At 45.1% G+C, this 22,956-nt stretch overlaps 1 protein-coding gene across 2 annotated transcripts in view; it reads right to left on the bottom strand.

Moving 5' to 3' along the window:
* Nucleotides 1–22,956, bottom strand: part of gmds (GDP-mannose 4,6-dehydratase) — a 353,013-nt gene that overhangs the window by 305,469 nt on the left and 24,588 nt on the right. The window contains exons 2-5 of one of the 2 annotated variants that reach the window (XM_042322321.1): nucleotides 20,243–20,287; nucleotides 17,357–17,444; nucleotides 16,990–17,010; nucleotides 14,139–14,248 (exon numbers count right to left, since the gene is read on the bottom strand). In XM_042322321.1, coding sequence (XP_042178255.1) covers nucleotides 14,139–14,248; nucleotides 16,990–17,010; nucleotides 17,357–17,444; nucleotides 20,243–20,287 — 264 coding nt within the window. The remainder of the gene's footprint in view (nucleotides 1–14,138; nucleotides 14,249–16,989; nucleotides 17,011–17,356; nucleotides 17,445–20,242; nucleotides 20,288–22,956) is intronic. The other variant, XM_042322322.1, reaches the window with a different exon arrangement.

The following is a 22,956-nucleotide window of genomic DNA, read 5'->3' as shown; positions in this document are numbered from 1 at the left end:
TGGGGGGTTGATAAAATGATGATGCTAATCTCACGTAGATGATACGGATTATGACTATCTGACAGGCACTGTCAACACACAGAGATAGGCCCTATTGTGTTTGTGACAACCTCCGAGTGCGGTTACAACGCGTAAGCAAACAACAACATACCAGGATGACACCAACTGACATTCTGTAACTGACACACACTGCCAAATCAGCCCAGCCAGTATCAACCAGCCATTTCTCAGTAATCACTGGCCCGTTCATTCACAGTGATGGTTTTTACCTGGGTGCTGTCCTAACTGCGTGGAGCAGATTTTCTGTAATGACTTGAATACACAACGATACATTCTTCACAATTTAATTGAGCTAGTGTTCAGAAAGGCCAACAAACATTCGGGATTCTTCAAATGTCTTAGCGCCTTAAATAATTAGGTAGAAGTGTAGGCCTACTACAGTACTAGAGATAAACGTTCAAATAGGTTTATATTTTCTCTGTGGATGTGTGATCTGTGGATGTGTTATCAGGAGTAACGTGGGGGTTTAAATGAGAACTAAGGGCTAAGTCATAATGTTGTTTACACTCTTCTCTGATCCAGACTATAATAGGGTACACTACATACATTGACGTACACTAGTTCACAGAACAATAACCAAACACGATTTATATTATTGTGAAAATGATTTACAGAGGCGATATTCATTGTTTTGAGAGCCAATTACAGAACATTGTGAAAGGAAAACTAGGTTTGTGTCAAGGTTTATTAAGTGTCAGGCAACAGCCAAGGAGATCATCTGTGACAGTAATATCTTAATCTGGGATAACATGAGGTTACAATATGCCAGGGGGGAATAACTGATTAAGGAAAGATCCCCAACAGAGTTACTGACAATTCCAAGATTACACATCACACAGCACTGATTGACAGTCAGATAAAAGACCTCACTGTATCCCTCTCTCTCTCTCTCTCTCTGTCTCTCTCTCTCTTCTCCTGTGTGAATCGCAACAAATAATCTGCTCAGAACCCAGCCAACGATCATCAAAAGCTGTGCTATAAATTCTCAGACAACCCAAAGATTCCTAGATGCCCTTCCAGACTCCCTTCACCTACCCAAGGATGTCAGAGTACAAAAATCAGTTAACCACCTGACTGAGGAACTCAATTTAACCTTGTGTAATACCCTAGATGCAAAAACATTTGTCATAAGAAACTAGCTCCCTGGTGTACAGAAAATCCCTGAGACAAGCTTCCAGAGAATTGGAACGGAAATGGCGCTACACCAAACGGGGAGTCTTCCGACTAGCTTGGAAAGACAGTACCGTGCAGTACCGTAGAGCCCTCACTGCTGCTCCATCATCCTATTTTTCTAACTTAATTGAGGAGAATAAGAACAACCTAAAATGTATTTTTGATGCTATCGCAAAGATAACTAAAAAGCAGCATTCCCCAAGAGAGGATGGCTTTCACTTCAGCAGTGATAAATTCATAAACTTCTTTGACGAAAAGATCATGATCATTAGAAAGCAAATTACGGACACCTCTTTAAATCTGCGTATTTCGTATTTCTCAGTTGTCCTGAGTCTGCACAACACTGCCAGGACCTAGGATCAAGGGAGACATATCTCTTAACATTGATGAAAAAAGTAATGGCCTCTAAACCTTCAAGCTGCATACTGGACCCTATTCCAACTGAACTACTGAAAGAGCTGCTTCCTGTGCTTGGTCCTCCTATGTTGAACATAATAAACGGCTCTCTATCCATCGGATGTGTACCAAACTCGCTAAAAGTGGCAGTAATAAAGCCTCTCTTGAAAAAGCCAAACCTTGACCCAGAAAATATAAAAAAGTATCGGCCTAAATTGAATCTCTCATTCCTCTCAAAAACTTTGAAAGAGCTATGGCGCAGCAACTCACTGCCTTCCTGAAGACAAACAATGTATACGAAACGCTTCAGTCTGGTTTTAGATCCAATCCTAGCACTGAGACTGCACTTGTGAAGGTGCTTGCTAAATTACCTTTTAATGGAGTCAGACCAAGGCGCCTAGACCTTAGTGCTGCTTTTGATACCATCGATCACCACATTCATTTGGAGAGATTGTAAACCCAAATTGGTCAACACGGACAAGTTCTGGCCTGGTTTAGATCTTATCTGTCGGGAAGATATCAGTTTGTCTCTGTGGATGGTTTGTCCTCTGACAAATCAACTGTAAATTTCGGTGTTCCTCAAGGCTCCGTTTTAGGACCACTGTTGCTTTCACTATATATTTTACCTCTTGGAAACATAATGTTAACTTTCACTGCTATGCGGACGACATACAGCTGTACATTTCGATGAAACATGGTGAAGCCCCAAAATGACCCTCCTTGGAAGCCTGTGTTTCAGACATAAGAAAGTGGATCACGGCAAATGTTCTACTTTTAAACTCGGACAAAATAGAGATGCTAGTTCTTGGTCACAAAAAACAAAAGAGATCTTCTGTTGAATCTGACAACTAATCTTGATGGTTGTACAGTCGTCTCAAAAAGGAAAACTGAAGGACCTCGGCGTTACTCTGGACTCTAATCTCTTTTTTTGACAAACATATCTAGACTGCTTCAAGGACAGCTTTTTTCCATCTACGTAACATTGCAAAATTCTGAAACTTGCAGAAAAAATGCAGAAAAATGTATCCATGCTTTTGTCACTTCTAGATTAGACTACTGCAATGCTCTACTTTCCGGCTACCCGGATAAAGCACTAAATAAACTTCAGTTAGTGCTAAACACGGCTGCTAGAATCTTAACTAGAACCAAAATATTTGATCATATTACTCCAGTGCTAGCCCCTCTACACTGGCTTCTTGCTAAGGCTAGCGCTGATTTCAAGGTTTTACTGCTAACCGACAAAACATTACATGGGCTTGCTCCTACCCATCTTTCCAATTTGGTCCTGCTGTACATACCTACACGTACGCTACGGTCACAAGACGCAGGTCTCCTTACTGTCCCTAGAATTTCTAAGCAAACAGCTGGAGGCTGGCCCAGGGGTGTGAAGGTGAACGGAAAGGCACTGGAGCAACGACCCACCCTTGCTGTCTCTGCCTGGCCGGTTCCCCTTTCTCCGCTGGGATTATATGCCTCTAACCCTATTACGGGGGCTGAGTCACTGGCTTACTGGTCCTCTTCCATGCCATCCAAAGGAGTGGTGCGTCACTTGAGTGGGTTGAGTCACTGACGGGATCTTCCTGTCCGGGTTGGCATCCCCCCTCGGGTTCGTGCCGTGGGGGAGATCTTCGTGGGCTACACTCGGCCTCGTCTCAGGATAGTAAGTTGGTGGTTGAAGATGTCCCTCTAGTGGTGTGGGGGCTGTGCTTTGGCAAAGTGGGTGGAGTTATATCCTGCCTGTTTGGCCCTGTCCGGGGGCATTGTCGGACGGGGCCACAGTGTCTCCCGACCCCGTCTCAGCCTCAAGTATTTATGCTGCAATAGTTTATGAGGGCTAGGGTCACTCTGTTTTATCTGGAGTTTTTCTCCTGTCTTATCCATAAAAAAATCAGCCGTTTCCAGCTACAATAGTCATTTACAACATTAACAATGTCTACACTGTATTTCTGATCAATTTGATGTTATTTTAAATGGACAAAAAAAAACATTTGCTTTTCTATTAAAAATAAGACATTTCTAAGTGACCCCAAACCTTTGAACGGTAGTGTATGTGTGATATATATATATATATATATATATATGGCTCTGGAACAAAAGATCCATTGCTAATGTCCATTTAACATTGGTAAGATATCAGTCCTCTGGTCCCTGAGGCAGGGGAGGTAATGGGTGACAGGCTGGTAATACCTTCATGCCTCTCAAACGTAAACACCATCCACAGAGTGAATGAAGACATATCCCTGAAGGGCTGAGAGAGAAACATCTGGGGATCAGGCATCTCTCTCTCTCAAATGTGCAGTATCTCATTTGGGGATTTTAGAGCTGTGATTGCAGCCAGAACTATGCAAGTCAAAACACAATCCAGTTCCACATCAGCCAAACAAAGAAGCCCACAGAGCCTCAACCGCTCAGTCAAAAATCACCACTCAGCACTCGGCTGCTCCTGTCTGCCTGACAGACACCTAGCTGGCTCATCGACTCACACACAGACAGTACACACGCAAGTACACATACATAGTGAACTTGCACATACACACACACACATGGGAGCTTGGGAGCTTAACTGGCATCTTTTTATTTTACTAGGTAAAATAACTGAGAACTCAGACTCATTTACAGCAATGACCTGGGGAATAGTTACAGAGAAGAAGAGGAGGAATGAGCCAATTGGAAGCTAGGGATGATTTGGTGGCCGTGGATGGTATGAGGGCCAGATTGGGAATTTAGCCAGGACACCGGGTTTAACACACACACACAATTAATGAGCGTTTAGCAAGAGGGGTGACGGAATGTCGGGAAGTGTGTGTCGGCATGAGCCTTGCAGTGTGTGTTCGCTCTCTCTGCTGTAGGTTAACTCATCACACAGACACTGGTGATGAAGAGGCGACGCTGAGTGGAAAGAGAGGCAAGGGCACTGCAACCTTCCCAAAACGTTCCCCTAACATTCCTTTCCCCAATCATCCAAATAATGAGGGGGAAAGCCATAGATACTCAAACCGTATTCTGGGAAGCGTTCACACTCTCCCCTCTAACTGTCCAAACTGTCCAGGCCTCTTGGCTCTCTGACAGTGAGGCCCGATCCAGTCTTCCCCACAGGGTTTGATCTCATACAACCTGTCCATGGTCTGCTGGGGTGTATATGTCTTTGACACCAACTCAGGAACCTAGGAAGTGTGTGTGTGCCTGTGTGTGTGTGTGCCTGTGTGTCTGTGTGTGTGTGTGTGTGTGTGTGTGTGTGTGTGTGTGTGTGTGTGTGTGTATGTGTATAGGAGATTCTGGAACAGCGTTTTCCACCACCATCAACAAAACACCAAATGGTGTCGCATCCCTACAAGAGAGTTCCAGACACTTGAAGAATCTATGCCAAGGTGCATTGAATCTGTTCTGGCGCATGGTGGCCAAACTCCCTATGAAGACACAATGTTGGTGTTTCCTTTATTTTGGCAGTTCCTGTATCTGTGACTAGCCGTGACTGGTGTAGCTAGTTTGTGATGAATTGGTATCATTGTGTGGCAAGTGTCTGTCATTTAGATGAATGGTTTTCCATCTCTGTGGAACCATCCATCACCAGCCTCTCTGCCTGGCAGGACAAGTTAGGGGGACAGATAGGTGAGAGTGCTTGACAGGTCATGTGGATGGTTGACAGATGAGCAGTAAGCTGTCAAAGACTTAACTGCCACGTGTTAGCGTTTGCCTAGGACACTCAAGTAGTATCAATAGTAGTGGCTATTAGTGGCTCACAGGGCTTAATGAAAAACAATTAGACCAAGACCATGTCATCTGCAAACAGTACACCATCAGATCATTTTCTATTTAGAGTTCTAAATAATTATAGTCACAGTGAATTTTTCATGACAAAAACAGTTCTTACTTAAAGAAGTACTCCGATTAAGGCATGCAAAAATGCTTTCGGCATGTGCACATGTGTGTGGGTGTGTGTATTGGCTAAATAAAGGCCCGTTTGTTACCTTTGCAGATGTAAACTGAGGTGAGATTGGCCCAGGTTTATCGGTATGACAGACTGTAAATCAGGCTTCCATTAAACACAGAGACAACGTGACAGGCCATATACACACACACACACACACGGGGGGGATACAAAAATACCTTCATTAAAAAGACAAAAGACTGGTTAAAACAATTACCCCTCATTTAGATCACTATCTGCTGTCATTCACTTCTCCACACTCCCGCTCTCCTATCTCTCCCTCCCTACACTCTCTCCTATCTCTCCCTCCCTCCCTCCTATCTCTCTCTCCCTCCCTCCCTACACTCTCTCCTATCTATCCCTCCCTCCACACTCCCACTCTCCAATCTCTCTCTCCCTCCCTCCACACTCCCTCTCCCTATCTCTCCCTCCCTCCACACTCCCATCTCTCCCTCCCTCCATCTCTCTCTCCCCTCCCTCCACACTCCCTCTCTCCTATCTCTCCCTCCCTCCCTCCCTCCATCTCTCCCTCCCTCCACACTCTCCTATCTCTCCCTCCCTCCACACTCCCTCTCTCCTATCTCTCCCTCCCTCCACACTCCCTCTCTCCTATCTCTCCCTCCCTCCACACTCCCTCTCTCCTATCTCTCCCTCCACACTCCCTCTCTCCTATCTCTCCCTCCCTCCACACTCCCTCTCTCCTATCTCTCCCTCCCTCCACACTCCCTCTCTCCTATCTCTCCCTCCCTCTCTCCTCTCTCCCCCTCCCTACCCTCTCGCCCTCTCCCCATTGTTCTCGCTCACTTGTTTTTGTGAGAGATATTCACTAATCTAAAGTGAGATTAGGGCTAGGCGGTATACTCTATTTTATGATATCCCGGATTCTGACACGCCATGTTGATTACGAACAAGCTAAGCTGTGTTTTGGTATATTGCACTTGTGATTTCATGAAAATTAAATATTTTTAGTAATTTAATTTAGCACTCTGCAATTCAGCGGATGTTGATGAAAATGATCCCGCTAAAGGGATCGGTGCGCCAAGAGGACTGGAATATGTTCCGATCAGCTTCAGAGGACAATATTGACCTAAGCACTGACTCAGTGAGTGAGTTTATAAATAAGTGCATTGGAGACGTCGTACCCACTGTGACTATTAAAACCTACCCTAACCAGAAACTGTGGATGGATGGCGGCATTCGCGTAAAACTGAAAGCGTGATCCACCGCATTTACCACAGGGTTCAATTCTCTGGCCGACTCTTTTCTCTGCATACATCAACGATGTCGCTCTTGCTGCGGGTGATTCCCTGATCCACCTCTACGCAGACGACACCATTCTGTACAATTCTGACAACTACAAATACCTAGGTGTCTGGCTAGACTGTAAACTCTCCTTCCAGACTCATATTAAGCATCTCCAGAGGCACACGGGGGCACAGTATACCCCAGCGACACACGTCACCACACACGCACACACAGTCTGATAATGGTGGGCGGAAGACATGGTGGTGTGGCAGGTGCCGCTTCTCATACGAATGCTGTTATTTGATCTAAAACATCAGGTGTACGCCGACCCCAGCTAAGTAACTCATGCAAAGACTTAAAGCACAATTATGTGTTTTATCTCCAGTACTTTGCCATGATCGTCAGTTATGTGGCTGCTCTACTGATAATCTCAGTGCGTCCTTGCTGGGATGACACAATAAATCTACTGTCGGAGAATACCAACACCAAACACATTGGTTCACCGTTCCACGGGAGAGGACAGTACACAGCATACCATAATGTTCTGAAGCCAGCACCCCCTTTGGCCGCCTTTCCTTCCAGTTCTCTGCTGCCAATGACTGGAACCATTTGCAAAAATCGTTGAAGTTGGAGACTTATATCTCCCTCACTAACTTTAAACATAAGCTATCTGAGCAGCTAACCGATCGCTGCAGCTGTACGTACCTGTAAATAGCCCATCCAATCTACTTACCTCATCCGCATATTGTTTTTATTTACTTTTTTGCAGACCAGTATTTATACTTGCACATCATCATCTGCACATCTTTCACTCCAGTTTTAATTTGCTAAATTGTAATTACTTCACTACTATGGCCTATTTATTGCCTTACCTCACGCCATTTGCACACACTGTATATAGACTTTCTATTGTGTTATTGACTGTACGTTTGTTTACTCCATGTGTAACTCTGTGTTGTTGTTTGTGTCGCACTGCTTTGCTTTATCTTGGCCAGGTCGCAGTTGTAAATGAGAACTTGTTCTCAACTGGCCTACCTGGTTAAATACAGGTGAAATAAAAAATAAATAAAAAAGTAAAAAATTTAAGAGGTCTGGAGATATGGCTGAATATAAACAGTGTAGTTATTCGCTCCGCAAGGCAATCAAACAATCAAAATGCCGGGACAAAGTGGAGTCGCAATTCAACAGCTCAGAAACGAGACGTATGTGGCAGGGTCTACAGGAAATCATGGACTACAAAATCAAAAACAGCCACGTCACAGAGAGACGTCACGCTTTCAGACAAACTAAAACTAAATACCTTCTTTGCTTTGAGGATAATACAGTGGCACCGTCGCAGATCGTTAACAAAGACTGTGCCCCCCCTTCTCAATGGCTGACGTGAGTAAAACATTTAAACTGGTTAACCCTCGCAAGGCTGCTGGCCCAGACGGCATCCCTAAACACATCCTCAGAGCATGTGCAGACCAGCTGGCTGGTGTGTTTACAGACATATTTAAATCGCTCTCTATCCCAGTTTGTTGTCCCCACATGCTTCAAGATGGCTACCATTGTTCTTGTACACAAGAAAGCAAAGATAACTGAACTAAATGACTACTGCCCCGTAGCACTCACTTCTGGCATCATGAAGTGCTTTGAGAGACCCTCAACACTGTGGCCCCACAAGGGTGTGTGCTCAGCCCTCTCCTGTACTCCCTGTTCACCCACGACTGCGTGGCCATGCACGCCTTCAACTCAATCATCAAGTAGACGACAACAGTAGTGGGCTTGATCACCAACAATGACGAGACAGCCTACAGGGAGGAGGTGAGGGCACTCGGAGTGTGGTGTCAGGAAAACAACCTCTCACTTAACGTCAACAAAATAGAGTAGATGAGCACCCCCCCATCCACATCGAAGGGACAGCAGTGGAAAGTTTTGTTCAAGTTCCTTGGCGTACACAAACTGAAATGGTTCACCCACACAGACAGTGTGATGAAGAAGGCGCAACAGGGTTTCTTCAAGTGAAGAAATGTGGCCTGTCACCCAAAACCCTTGTAACTTTTACAGATGCACAATCGAGAGCATCATGTCGGGCTGTATCACAGCCTGGTACGGCAACTGCACTGCCCTCAACCGCAAGGCTCTCCAGAGGGTGGTGTGGTCTGCACAACCCATCAGCGGGGGCAAACTACCTGCCCTCCAGGACACCTACACCACCCGATGTTACAGGAAGGCCATAAAGATCATCAAGGACAACAACCACCCCAGCCACTGCCTGTTCACCCAGCTACCATCCAGAAGGCGAGGTCAGTACAGGTGCATCAAAGCTGGGACCGAGAGATAGAAGCTGTTTTTCAATCTCAAGGCCATCAGACTGTTAAATAGCCATCACTAACTCAGAGAGGCTGCTGCCAACACTGAGAACCAACCACTGGACACTTTAATAAATGGATCACTAGTCACTTTAAATAATGCCACTTTAATAATGTTTACATATCTTACATTACTCATATCACATGTACATACTGTATTTTATACCATCTACTGCACCTTGCCTACGTCGCTCGGCCATCGCTCATCCATATACTACATATACTGCTAACATATTCTCATTCACCCCTTAGATTTGTGTGTATTAAGTAGTTGTGTTTGGGAATTGTTAGATTACTTGTTAGCTATTACTGCACTGTTGGAACTAGAAGCACAAGCATGTGTATGTGACCAGTAACATCTGCTAACCATGTGTATGTGACCAGTAACATCTAGTAACCATGTGTATGTGACCAATAAAATGTGATTTGATTTACTTTTACTCAAGTACGACAATTGGGTACTTTTTCCACCACTGCAAATGAGTGCAGGAAATGCAGAAATGATAAAAGTGCTGAAATTTGTTTTGGTTGATGTTGAATTGAACCGTATCAAACAATCAGAAAGGAGAAAGACCCCTTGAAATCCCTTAGAATGTATGTGTTGCCACCCTAGGATCACTCACTACTCATAAAGCACCCTAGGATCACTCACTACTCATAAAGCACCCTCGGATCACTCACTACTCATAAAGCACCCTAGGATCACTCACTACTCATAAAGCACCCTAGGATCACTCACTACTCAAAGTAAATGTACTAGTTTTATTATTCAAAAACTTTTTTTTAAAAGTCAAATACAGCCCAATTTTTTTTTAAATACCATTATATAATATTTTGGCCATATCGCCCAGCCCTAAGTGAGATCACAACACATTACAGTGAATGAAGTTAGTAATGCAGCAAATGACCCTCTCTCTCACACACACACACACACACCAAAAAAAAAACATTTTTAACTAAGGAAGATGATTATACACTGGTATTAACTTTTTATATTTGTATTGCAGTTTAATTCATTGACTTACATTTAAGCTGTACGGTAATAGAGCTCAACCAGCTCATGGGCTAAGAATCAAGACAGCCGCAGCCAACACTGGGAAGGAAAACTCAAAACAAACAACCCCTTACGCCTCTTTAGTAAAGGAAGCCTTAGTGTGTATTGCACAAAGTGTGTAAGCTCTACACATCTACTAAATGAGCTTCTGTCACTATGTGTGTGTATGTGGATGAATGAGTCTGTACTGATGATAGACAAAAAGGGCCCTATCAAGGAGGAGACTCATTTGCGTCATACTGCATGCCATGCACAGCCTGACCACTAGAAATAGATGTTGGTCGTTTGAAAAAGGTATTGACAACGTCGATATACTGTACGCCTTCCTCTGCGCTTTAAAAAAACAAAAACTATTGTCTAAGAATTCCCCAAAGCATAGCCCTAACATTAACCATTCAGATTTAAATGAACTGTTGACCTTGAGTGGATTCTGTTTTAACCATGTAACCACGCAGAATTTATTTGAAGGTTAAATAAAATAAAATTCTCCCTCCCTGCTGCCATCTATCTGTCACAGGAGGAACTAAGGTCTTACACTCAGTCCTGTAATGTACACTGTAGTAATATACACTGTAGTAATAGGCCTTTCTCTATAGGAAAGTCTAGTACCTGAGTCAGACACACGGTCTGTCAATTATTCAATAAAAATCACTCTCATAGCGATTTACTAAAAGTAACTTCGCACCTCCTAATTACCAGAAAGAAGAAAAAAAATGTCAAGACAATGTTTCCGGGCTTAAAAATAAAATATAACATTTTTGCAGATGCTGTATAAATCTGTCCCATAAAGTAGTACAAAAACAACCTCTCCCCTCATTTCAAATCACTGAGCACAGAAAGGAAAAGTTAACTTTCACCCTAGTGAAGCCAGCCCAGTCCACCAAGAACCAACCTTTCAAAACATGCCTATAGGTGTCTCTGCCTTCCTGACTGCTCAGGGGCCGAGCTTGACTGACTGACCACAGTGAGTAGACAACAAGGGCAAATCAGGCCAGTCTGTCGTGTTCATGTAAGGAATAGGAACTATGGCCAGAGTAAAATATAAGTATTTTCTGCTGCCTCGCTCTCCATTTGTCATAAGCAAAGAAATCTCAATATAATCTAATTATTTAGGCACGGAATGAGGCAGTTTCTCACTCACACACATACACACAGAGAGAGAGCTGAGCGTGCCACCGGAGGGGATGATTGGAGGATGGTAATGTAAACACCAATCAGAGCGCGGGTAAACCTAGCCAATGGGGTGTTAAGGGGAACACAACACAAAGCATTCTGCTCTCATCTCGCATAAAGCAGCTCGTATAATCACACATCACACTATGCCCAGGGCATGTTATCTTCAGCCTTGATGATCTGGGGTAGTGGGGAGGCTGTAGTGATACTAGAACATTTAACTGTACCAGTGTATAATTAAATAGTATACTTAGAGAAATAGGGAAATGTGGAGATGGATTAAAGAACTGTTTCTCTGTGGTTAAACAATGAGGTTGTTTGGCTCTTAAACCCTACGGTCTCCTCCAGGTCTACTCCCTAGGGTGCATTTTAGGATGCCCTCAAGAACAAAACAAAAGCAAATAGGCAATGACTTCCCAAATCACAGGTAATAGCCAGGGCAAATCCTCTCCTCACCGCCCTGGGAATCCCAAAGCAATGGATTCAGTATAATGTACACACAGAATCACACACAATGCAACATGGTACTATTAAAATCAAATACTTTTACCAACACAGACGTCACATTACACAGTGTGACTACTCACTATAACTGCCTTCATTTTGCTGGACCCCAGGAAGATTGATAATGGGGATCCATAAGAAATACAACTACAAAGACAAACAAAACCAACAACAGTCGAGGCTTTTTAAAAGCCCTCCCAGATGAGGAAAACAGGCGCGGTAAACCCAGCCTTCAGTAAACCACTGGCGTGGGAGCTACTGTACAGTCAAGCCGGATGTGGGAAGAAGAAGAAAGAACAAGGGATAAAAGGAGCAGAGAAGAGTAGAAGGATGCTGATAAAAGAGGTTGTTTTAAGCACTTTATTTTCTGTAGTATGAGCTGCTGCTTATCTTAGCTGACTGAACGTGAGGCTGGCCAGATACACCACATACTGTACCCTCACTGGAGCGGAAACCCATCACACACTGACACTCGCCACCCCCTCCGTGTCCCTCCCCCTCTCTCGTCACCCCCTCCGTGTCCCTCACCCCCCACCCCCTCCGTGTCCCTCCCCTCTCTCGTCACCCCCCCCCTCCCCTGTCCCTCCCCGTGTCCCTCCCCTCTCTCGTCACCCCCTCCGTGTCCCTCCCCCTCTCTCGTCACCCCCTCCCCCTCCCCTCTCTCGTCACCCCCTCCGTGTCCCTCCCCCTCTCTCGTCACCCCCTCCGTGTCCCTCCCCTCTCTCGTCACCCCCTCCGTGTCCCCCCCTCTCTCGTGTCCCTCCCCCTCTCTCGTCACCCCCTGTGTCCCCCCTCCCCTCCCCCTCTCTCGTCACCCCCGTGTCCCTCCCCTCTCTCGTCACCCCCTCCGTGTCCCTCTCTCACTTCCTTTTCCCCTCAGTCAGTGTTAATAATTCAGCTCCATACTACCACCACTCTCCCCTGACAGCTGCATGTGAATGGCTGTTTTACAGGTGATTGGCTGTTTTAGACAGACACCTTTGGTCTTTTGTTCCTTCTCTGTACCTGACAGAGTGCCTCAGTGAGAGAAAACAATGAAACGGTGTTCAAACTGATGTTTTAACCATTCATATCAACACCCTATCCACACCTGCATTCACACAGCATCATGCATATTTCAAAAGGGAAGTTTCCAAAGTATTCATCCCCTAAGCCGGTATTTAAGATTGATATAACATTTATTATCATTTTATTACCATCATTATAGCTCCTGTCGACACCTGTAGTCAACCTGGTCATGCATATTTCAAAAGGGATGTTTGCAACTAATATATTTTAAATACAGATTGAGATGACAGAAGCGTAATAGTGACTGTAATAAACCTACTGTCTATCTAATTTTAGACTGGACACAGAGCTCAGAGCAAAGCCCTGTTATGGTAGATAGGGATAAGTATCTTAATGAAAACCCTTATGTTTGCTGCGTTTCTTTAGTGATTGTCTTTTGATGTTGCAGCTGGCTGGATCCCTAGCCCTCCAGTGTCCGTCCACAATTCCCTAACTACTCCCTCCTAGCAGTACTGTTCTTAATGACTCCCTGAGGAAACAAGCACCCACTCAGACAAACTCACACGAAAACACAGAGCGCACAAAAATACAGAGATTTAATAGACTGACTCACACAGGGCTAACTATTCCGGGTTTCCCTGGAAATAAAAAAATACAATGCTCTGACACAGAGAGAGGAAGTGAGGTAGAAGCAAAGTCATGGTCTCTCTCTCTCAAACATGCAGCACACACACACACACACACACACGAACACAGAATGCGGTTCTTTGTGTTGTTCAGATCCCAGAGTCTGCAGGGGCAGTACAGAAGGTGTAGGAGTTACAGGGTTCTCCTGGGATCCACTGGAGGAGATCTCCAACAAAAGGGACATTGTGCCACACGCACAGTCAAACACACACACAAGAACCACTACATCCTGTCTCATCAACCCCAATATCCTCTCCAGATTTACAGCCCCGATTACCATGTTTCAGCTTGGGTTTCTAGTTTAACAATATTATGACCCACATAGCAGTCAATACAAATGGAAAAAATACAAATAAAAGTATTAAAGACATTCACAGAGGGAATTCAAACTCATTGCCCCAAAAGTCAAGGCTATTTTTCCTATGCTTGAATAAACGTGAGGAAAGTTTTAGCACTAGACTGGAGCACATACCCCGAGCTAGCCTGGATTAAGAACTATCATGTCCATGGTGTGAATAAAGTCTAATGTAAAGCATTGTGGAAGTAGATGTCCTACCTTGACGTGGCTCTGGGCTCCCAGGTTGTAGATTTCTGTAGGTTTGACCTGGTTGATGATCTTCACCAGGCAAGTGCTGTCTGTCAGGTCCCCATAGTGTAGCTTCATGTCTGAGAAACACACACACACACACACACACACACACACACACACACACACACACACACACACACACACACACACACACACACACACACACACACACACACACACACACACACACACACACACACACTCTTACTAAGGGGAAAAATAACTATACACCGCACCCAGGTACCATAAAGAGCTCAGCAACACCACAGGATAAGTTATATTATTCATTGTGTTATGTCAGGGTGAGGGCACCTGTCAGAAGACAATGATAGCTTATAACAACTATTATAGATCATTACTGATCAAAAGCAAAACCTGGAAAGAACTGACCCACACCTGTTGAAAAGCTCGACATCACACTACCTGAAACAAACGTACAGTTTGAGTAGATGATACTACGTTAACGGGAAGATCATTTGGGTGGGTGGCGTTTGGGGTTTTCTGTTCCGGTAAAGTTGAGTGAATCTTGTCAGTTGACTGGATTCAAGCACTGGATTCAGTGAATCACTTCTCAATGGAGTTTTGCCTCATCTGGGCAAAGATGATCTGATTCACATCACCAATTGTGCAAGTTCTCCCACTTAAAAAGATGAGAGGCCTGTAATTTTCATCATAGGTACACTTCAACTATGAACGACAAAATTAGAAAGAAAAAAAATCCAGAAAATCACATTGTAGGATTTTTTATGAATTTATTTGCAAATTATGGTGGAAAATAAGTATTTGGTCAATAACAAAAGTTTCTCAATACTTTGTTATATACCCTTTGTTGGCACTGACAGAGGTCAAACGTTTTCTGTAAGTCTTCACAAGGTTTTCACACACTGTTGCTGGTATTTTGGCCCATTCCTCCATGCAGATCTCTTCTAGAGCAGTGATGTTTTGGGGCTGTTGCTGGGCAACACGGACTTTCAACTCCCTCCAAAGATTTTCTATGGGGTTGAGATCTGGAGACTGGCTAGGCCACTCCAGGACCTTGAAATGCTTCTTACGAAGCCACTCCTTCGTTGCCCGGGCGGTGTGTTTGGGATCATTGTCATGCTGAAAGACCCATCTTCAATACCCTTGCTGATGGAAGGAGGTTTTCACTCAAAATCTCACGATACATGGTCCCATTCATTCTTTCCTTTACACGGATCAGTCGTCCTGGTCCCTTTGCAGAAAAACAGCCCCAAAGCATGATGCTTCCACCCCCATGCTTCACAGTAGGTATGGTGTTCTTTGGATGCAACTCGGCATTCTTTGTCCTCCAAATGCTCTCTAGCAAACTTCAGACTGGCCTGGACATGTACTAGCTTAAGCAGGGGGACACGTCTGGCACTGCAGGATTTGAGTCCCTGGCGGCGTAGTGTGTTACTGATGGTAGGCTTTGTTACTTTGGTCCCAGCTCTCTGCAGGTCACTCACTCGGTCCCCCCGTGTGGTTCTGGGATTTTTGCTCACCGTTCTTGTGATCATTTTGACCCCACGGGGTGAGATCTTGCGTGGAGCCCCAGATCGAGGGAGATTATCAGTGGTCTTGTATGTCTTCCATTTCCTAATATTTTTTAATTTTTTATATTTTTTATTTTACCTTTATTTAACCAGGCAAGTCAGTTAAGAACAAATTCTTATTTTCAATGATGGCCTAGGAACAGTGGGTTAACTGCCTGTTCAGGGGCAGAACGACAGATTTGTACCTTGTCAGCTCGGGGGTTTGAACTTGCAACCTTCCGGTTACTAGTCCAACGCTAACCACTAGGCTACCCTGCCGCTCCCACAGTTGATGTCTTCAAACCAAGCTGCTTACCTATTGCAGATTCAGTCTTCCCAGCCTGGTGCAGGTCTACAATTTTGTTTCTGGTGTCCTTTGACAGCTCTTTGGTCTTGGCCATAGTGGAGTTTGGAGTGTGACAGTTTGAGGTTGTGGACAGGTGTCTTTTATACTGATAACAAGTTCAAATAGGTGCCATTAATACAGGTAACGAGTGGAGGACAGATGAGCCTCTTAAAGAAGAAGTTACAGGTCTGTGAGAGCCAGAAATCTTGCTTGTTTGTAGGTGACCAGATACTTATTTTCCACCATAATTTGCAAATAAATTCATTAAAAATCCTACAATGTGATTTTCTGGATTTAATTTTTAATTGGGAGAACTTGCACAATTAGTGGCTGACTAAATGCTTTTTTGCTCCACTGTAATAGATACGGTTTATAATGATAATACACAGTAAGGAGATTGGAGTTCGTAGGTCAAATCAATGAAAACAAATTGGGGAAAAAAGAGCACAGTCATGACAGAGAGGGTGATTTAAAAGGCACATTGAATTGTTTGCTCCAGTGCCTGAAGATAAAATGGCTAATAGTGACATCATCAATGGCTGTCAGGTCTCACCAATCACATCTCTCTGTCCGAGTGTTCTGAGAATTTGAAAACTGAAATCTGAAAGCTTGTAAGATAGATCTCAGAGAGTAAAACACCCCTTCACCTTAAGGCATACATATACGACTGGCGCTATAGAGAAAAATTCAAGTCTGGTTTTTGATGTTAACGTGACTATTATCCCAAACACAGAGAAGGCATTTTCCACCATTACATTTAATTTACTATTAGTGTTTTTTCAGTATTACAGTGAATGAGACAGCATCAACACCAAAAAGACCAACTAAAGAGATCAAGATAATCAGAGTAGCAATAGAGGAGGCTACTGTTCAGAAGACACCCATTTTCCCATTTCAGATAATCAACCTGATGTTTGATTAATTGTAAAATTACACTTACGGCCACCTGTAATTCCATCCTCTGGTGATAATAATGATAATGAGTTAGATGTAGATAAGTTAGAGGAGCTCAACAAACTTATAGTAATGCTGTTATCATTTTATCACTGCACATCTAAGTAGCAAAAATAAAACTGGGCATTTTAGTATGGCAACGTTTTTAGTATGGTTCATATTTTCCTAGTTCGCTAGGCTTACCCCAACTTAACTGTGAACTTAACAATACCTTATACTACGAAATCATTTGTATTGTTTTTATAAGAACAGTACTGTATATGTAGAGTATATAAAGAGAGTAATTTTAAAGCTCCAGCTGAACTGTAACTAAAGAAGAGTTGAAGGTCAGAAGGTTGAAGGTCAGTACTTACTTCCCTCAGTGTGTGTCTGGGGGTTCTGGTACAGGTGCTCAATACGACCAGTGTTGAAAGAGCTGGATCTTCGCAGGATACCATGAACCTGCAGGGGGGGGAATACACACTACACAGTCAACACATACACAATACACACAGTTTTACACAGACATAAAATAGTGTGCGTGAGTGCTCTAGGCAGCGGTTGGAATGGGCTCAGGGACACATTTTATTTTTTCCAAGGAACAGAAATGTAACGAAAGTGATCCATACTGTTCTAGAACAGAACCATTATTTCAAAAGCATGTGAACCGGTTAATAATAATGTTAATTTACGTTCCAGGCACTTTTTCTAGTCCCACAACAAATGCAACAAAGCGCCTATGCAAAGCCCTCACTCGGTCACTGACAAAATGATTCAAAATCTTTGCAAGCGTGTGTTTAGAATACCTGCCCCTCCCCCCTCTGAACCATAGGCTACTGTACTGACGTTACCATAGGCTACTGTACTGACGTTACCATAGGCTACTGTACTGACGTTAACATAGGCTACTGTACTGACGTTACAAGCTTGATTCAGAAGATAGGGAGATATTTTTTTATTAGCTAGAGAAGGGATGAACTTTTTCAATGCTAGTTAAGGATACCATCGCCCTAGTTATCACGTTTCATGTTGGATTGATTTACTGCAAAAGGTAAGATGGGTTTTTTATTCTGGTGCCACTTTCCTCCATAGAAGCCGCTCCTCCTAGGTTTAATTCTGTGGACCTAATTCATATAATGTCAAAACAAGATGTCCAGTGTTTCAAGCCTCCTCCTCCTCCTCTAGCGTTTCAAGCCTCCTCCTCCTCCTCTAGCATTTCAAGCCTCCTCCTCCAGCGTTTCAAGCCTCCTCCTCCTCCAGCGTTTCAAGCCTCCTCCTCCTCCTCCTCCTCCTCTAGCGTTTCAAGCCTCCTCCTCCTCCAGCGTTTCCAGCGTTTCAAGCCTCCTCCTCCTCCTCCTCCTCCTCTAGCGTTTCAAGCCTCCTCCTCCTCCTCTAGCGTTTCAAGCCTCCTCCTAGCTTTCTCCCCACCTGCAACATTTTTGTCACATCTTGTGCCATAGGCTACACTTGTCTGTCCATCACGCATGTAAACAACTTGCTTGCCTGCTCTGTCCGCACTGATTGGTGAAGTCATTTAATGAGCTAAAAGTAAAACACTTGATTTCACAGGTTAAAAAAGGAACAGAAAGAAACTAAATACACTGGCACTTGTTTAGAGGATCAAACTTTATTTTGCTGATCGGAAAAGTGGAATGGGAAAAAAAATGAGTAGTTCTGTTCAGAACGAAACGATTGAAAAATAATTTTGGTTCCAACCCCTGACTCTATGAGATATATTGGATTCATTACAATCTCCAAACATTCTCCTTCCCCATCTCCCAATCTACATGTGAGGGAGTAGGGAGGTGGTTTTGGGGGAGTTCTGGGGATGCATAGGAAGCTCTGTTGTGAAGAGATAGCTGGGGAACTGGGGAGCACATTACTAAGACGACATTGTGCCCTGACCACACTTCCTTTATTCACTCTCCACTTCCTGCCTGCCTGTCCGTCTCTCTATCATCCCCCCTCACAACGAGTCCCCAGTCTGGAGCCTGGAGCAGAGCCACTTCCTGTGGTGCCTGAAGACACTTCCTGTCCACTGTGGGCTGGTTCCACAAGAGCAGGGCTGGTATGACTGGGAGCACATTACTGAGAAGACATCGTGCCCGGACCTCACTTCCTTTATTCACTCTCCACTTCCTGCCTGCGCCTCGATCATCCCCCCTGATTGTGAAGATATCGGCTATTTTGAAGAAGGCTTTATGTGCAATGATGGTGATACGTGGTTGTTTTACCTACCTTTGTTAAATGTACTAATTGAATTTCACTCTGGATAAAAGCATCTGCTAAATAAAATATGTAAAAGTTGGGGGCGGGGGGGATACTGCTAACCATCCAGGGGAAATTAAATCATTCAGCTACTGCAGAGAAAACAGATCCAGAGCTAGACTGGAGAGTGTGGGTATGTTTGTGTCTGATGTAAATTAGTTTTAAGAAGTCACAGAAGTCACATAGCAAGAGTTTTAGCTACGTACTCCTATTCAGTCAGCAGCCCCCTGTAAAACTGTGTGACCAACAGGCCATGTTGACTTTGATGGAGCTGTATTCCTGAGAACAGTGCGTAACAGCAGCAGGTGAAAGTGATGAATGACCTCGCTCCTGGCCATATAATAACAGCCATTTCCTGGTTAATGGTCTGACCCCGAGGTTAAAGGTCAGAGGTTAACAGAGCCAGTGTCACACAGAGGTTACAAAGGTTACAGGCAGGTCCAAAATGATTGGCACCCTCGATAAAGATGAGCAAAAAAGACTGTATAAAATAAATCATACAAATACTGGGCTATATTATTGCATGCTCCAAAAAAATATACTAAGACAATTGCTCAGAGAAAGAAATGTTGTTTAACAAGTTAATAAAACAAAATCGAATAAAAATAGGTGTCACAATTACTGGCACCTCCGTTTTCAATAGTCCGGCACCCTCCCTAGTGAAGAAAACGGCACTGAGCCTTTTTCACAAATGTTTTTGAGATTGGAGAGAATAGTGCTTCATTTCAATTAACACGTGTGCCTTGTTAAAAGTTCAAATTAACTTGCCTGGTTAAATAAAGGTTACATTTCAAAAAGATATATATATATCTGATGTGACTGAGGTGTGAGTCTGCCTGTCAGTCTTCTCTCGGCAGCTCTGTTTGGAATTCGGATAGAGCTTATCTAGGGAATGTGTGCGTGTGTATATCAGTGTGGATGTCTGGAGCACAGAAGAGAGAGGCAGGGTGTGTATCCCAGTCTGGGAGCCTCTCCCTGGGAGTCTCTCTCACCTCATAGCCCTTCTCCAGCAGGAACTCAGCCAGGTAGGAGCCATCCTGAAACACAGACAAAACACACAGGTCTGTTAGAGAGCAACACATGCATGACTGTGTGTGTAGGAGTGTTTTCACCCATTCAATAAGGTCTTGTACCCCCTCAGACTGCACATTCTGGAACATTCCAAACCAGTCATGGCATTCCCTCTCCCTAACCTCCATCCCAGTCTCCTCCACCTACCCACACACAACCCCACCCCCCCAACACTTCCTCTCCAGGTCTGGGGGTGATTTGGCCACAGACCTCTGGCCATCCAGACCAGAGGGGAACATGTGAGGAAGAAAGTTGGAAGAGAAGTAGATTTCAGTCTACCAACCAAGGCTAAGCAATGTTGGAGTAAACTGGTCCCAGATCAGTTTGTGCTGTCTTTCCAACTCCTAATGACAACAACCATCACGAGGCCCCAGCCTGGGTATAGACTCCATGGGAGCTGTGAGCTAAGGATATAAACATAGCACACCAACCAAATATAATTAAAATTAATTTATCAGCCAAAATTGCCAAGGTCAGAGGTTCCAAGACCGTTTTATTCATTCTATTTCTATGGTCCACCACTCAAGTCAGAGGGATGTGTAGCTCATTGTGTATCATGGTTAGGTTAGTGCAGCTAAGCACTGTCAGAAGAGATCATTATGAAACCTCACTCATTATGGGCCGTCTACCACAGTTCAGAATAGACCAGTATCATAGGATGGAGTTCAGTGTAGTTCAGGTGGAATCAGTGGTCACCACAGTATGAAGGATCAGCTCTATTAGGCCCCTGCTTTGACAAGGTGAGTTCACTGTGGTCCAGGTGGGTTCACTGTGTTCCAGATGTGTTCACTGTGGTCCAGGTGGGTTCACTGTGTTCCAGATGTGTTCACTGTGGTCCAGATGTGTTCACTGTGGTCCAGGTGGGTTCACTGTGGTCCAGGTGGGTTCACTGTGGTCCAGGTGGGTTCACTGTGGTCCAGGTGGGTTCACTGTGGTTCAGGTGGGTTCACTGTGGTTCAGGTGGGTTCACTATGGTTCAGGTGGGTTCACTGTGGTTCAGGAGGGGGCTCTGGCTCTTTGGTTCTGGGTCTAGCTCTATGGAGGGTGGCACTGAAGCCTGACTAAGCACAGCCTGACTTAGTAGCTGGTACCCAGATATAGGTTGGCACTGCCAGCCTGGCACCACACCAGCCTGGCACCACACCATGTAGCCTCTCCCTCCCCAGGTGCGTCGCAAATGGTACCCTATGCTTTCCAGGGTCCTGGTCAAAAGTCGTCCACTATATAGGGAATAGGGTGCCATTTGGGCACCCTATTCCATAACCCTGTGCCATTCAATGCCCTGTCCCCCAGGTCCTGTCATGTTTTCCTGACCCTGTGCCATTCAATGCCCTGTCCCCCAGGTCCTGTCATGTTTTCCTGACCCTGTGCCATTCTGTCCCCCGGGTCCTGTCATGTTTTCCTGACCCTGTGCCATTCAATGCCCTGTCCCCCGTGTCCTGTCATGTTTTCCTGACCCTGTGCCATTCAATGCCCTGTCCCCCAGGTCCTGTCATGTTTTCCTGACCCTGTGCCATTCTGTCCCCCAGGTCCTGTCATGTTTTCCTGACCCTGTGCCATTCTGTCCCCGGGTCCGGTCATGTTTTCCTGACCCTGTGCCATTCAATGCCCTGTCCCCGTGTCCTGTCATGTTTTCCTGACCCTGTTTCTGTCCCCCGGGTCCGACCCTGTGCCATTCTGTCCCCCGGGTCCTGTCATGTTTTCCTGACCCTGTGCCATTCTGTCCCCCGGGTCCGGTCATGTTTTCCTGACCCTGTGCCATTCTGTCCCCCTGGGTCCGGTCATGTTTTCCTGACCCTGTGCCATTCTGTCCCCCGGGTCCTGTCATGTTTTCCTGACCATTGCCATTCAATGCCCCGTCCCGTCATGTTTTCCTGACCCTGTGCCATTCTGTCCCCCGGGACCTGTCATGTCTTCCTGAAACTGTGCCATTCAATGCCCCGTCCCCCAGGTCCTGTCATGTCTTCCTGACCCTGTGCCATTCAATGCCCCATCCCCCGGGTCCTGTCATGTTTTCCTGACCCTGTGCCATTCAATGCCCCGTCCCCATGGTCCTGTCCATTCTGTCCCCGGGTTCATATTTTCCTGACCCTGTGCCATTCAATGCCCCATGTTTTCCCCCTGTGCCATTCTGTCCCCCGGGTCCTGTCATGTCTTCCTGAAACTGTGCCATTCAATGCCCCGTCCCCAGGTCCTGTCATGTCTTCCTGACCCTGTGCCATTCAATGCCCCATCCCCCAGGTCCTGTCATGTTTTCCTGACCCTGTGCCATTCAATGCCCCGTCCCCCCCTGTCATGTTTTCCTGACCCTGTGCCATTCAATGCCCCGTCCTGTCATGTTTTCCTGACCCTGTGCCATTCAATGCCCCGTCCCGTCATGTTTTCCTGACCCTGTGCCATTCTGTCCCCCGGGTCCTGTCATGTCTTCCTGAAACTGTGCCATTCAATGCCCCGTCCCCCTGGGTCCTGTCATGTCTTCCTGACCCTGTGCCATTCAATGCCCCGTCCCCATGTTTTCCTGGTCCTGTCATGTCTTCCTGACCCTGTGCCATTCAATGCCCCGTCCCGTCCTGTTTTTCCTGACCCTGTGCCATTCAATGTGCCATTCTTCCTGACCCTGTGCCATTCTGTCCCC

This window comes from Oncorhynchus tshawytscha, linkage group LG05 (genome assembly GCF_018296145.1).
Source record: "Oncorhynchus tshawytscha isolate Ot180627B linkage group LG05, Otsh_v2.0, whole genome shotgun sequence".
Lineage (NCBI taxonomy): Eukaryota > Metazoa > Chordata > Actinopteri > Salmoniformes > Salmonidae > Oncorhynchus > Oncorhynchus tshawytscha.
This window is presented reverse-complemented; position numbering and strand designations above follow the sequence as displayed.